The sequence below is a fragment of the Charadrius vociferus genome, unplaced genomic scaffold, assembly GCF_000708025.1.
Source record: "Charadrius vociferus isolate BGI_N301 unplaced genomic scaffold, ASM70802v2 scaffold549, whole genome shotgun sequence".
Classification (NCBI taxonomy): domain Eukaryota; kingdom Metazoa; phylum Chordata; class Aves; order Charadriiformes; family Charadriidae; genus Charadrius; species Charadrius vociferus.
The window spans coordinates 1249546-1250386 of record NW_009650103.1 but is presented as its reverse complement, the minus strand read 5'-3'; the positions used below and the strand labels follow the sequence as shown (position 1 = coordinate 1250386).

Sequence of the window (841 nt, the reverse complement as noted above, 5' to 3'; positions counted from 1 at the left end):
AGGCTGTGCCTGGTGTGCCTCCTCCTCCTCCTCCTCCTCCTCCTTCGCTCCAGCTCCAGCCAGGTTTGCAAATCGATGAGTCTAATGCCTCATTTACTGGGGGACCGATTCCCAATTAGTGGGGTTTTCTAGGTGTAAGATACTTCAAAGGGAAGAGGTTACACTCTGCGTCGCTCACCCTCTGTGTTCCGGGGCTGAGCGCTGATCACGGGGCACGGTCCTTTCTTCTCAGGAAGTTTTGGATGAGACCTGTTTCTCTACTTGCCTTCTCAACTTTTCACACCTTTAAAAAAAATAAATGCACCTTTTTGTCTAAAGCGTGCCTATTTTAAATAATTTTTAGTTAATTAAATTACTTAGTTAACCTCTGGGCTCAGGTTCGCAGGGAACATGGAGCGGCAGCAGACGGACAACCTGCTAAAGTCTCACGTCAGCGGCACCTACCTGATCCGGGAGCGACCGGCTGAAGCCGAGCGCTTTGCCATCAGTATTAAGTGAGTAATACTTAATTTAGTGATTTAGCATTACTCGCTCGCGGAGGGTGAGACGGGGCTGGAGCACATGGCTCTGTTTTCTTGAGTGCCTTTTCTACTGTTGGCAGGTTTAACGAGGAGGTGAAGCACATCAAGGTGGTGGAGAAGGACAACTGGATTCACATCACAGAAGCCAAGAAGTTTGAAAGCTTGCTGGTAGGATTTTGTAGCCCCTTTGAGCGTGCCCGCCGTCCCTGCAAGTGAGGCAGAGGATGGTGGAGACAGCCAGGTGCCTCTCCGTCCTTCCCAGGAGCTGGTCGAGTACTACCAGAGCCACTCGCTGAAGGAGAGCTTCAAACAACTGGACA

At 50.5% G+C, this 841-nt stretch overlaps 1 protein-coding gene across 1 annotated transcript in view; it reads left to right on the top strand.

The window, feature by feature from the left end:
• Positions 1-841, top strand: part of VAV2 (vav 2 guanine nucleotide exchange factor) — a 156682-nt gene that overhangs the window by 151708 nt on the left and 4133 nt on the right. Inside the window, 4 exon segments of the mRNA XM_009892323.1 lie at positions 378-494; positions 602-689; positions 784-838; position 841. The exon segment at position 841 is cut by the window's right edge and continues 62 nt beyond it. Coding sequence (XP_009890625.1) covers positions 378-494; positions 602-689; positions 784-838; position 841 — 261 coding nt within the window.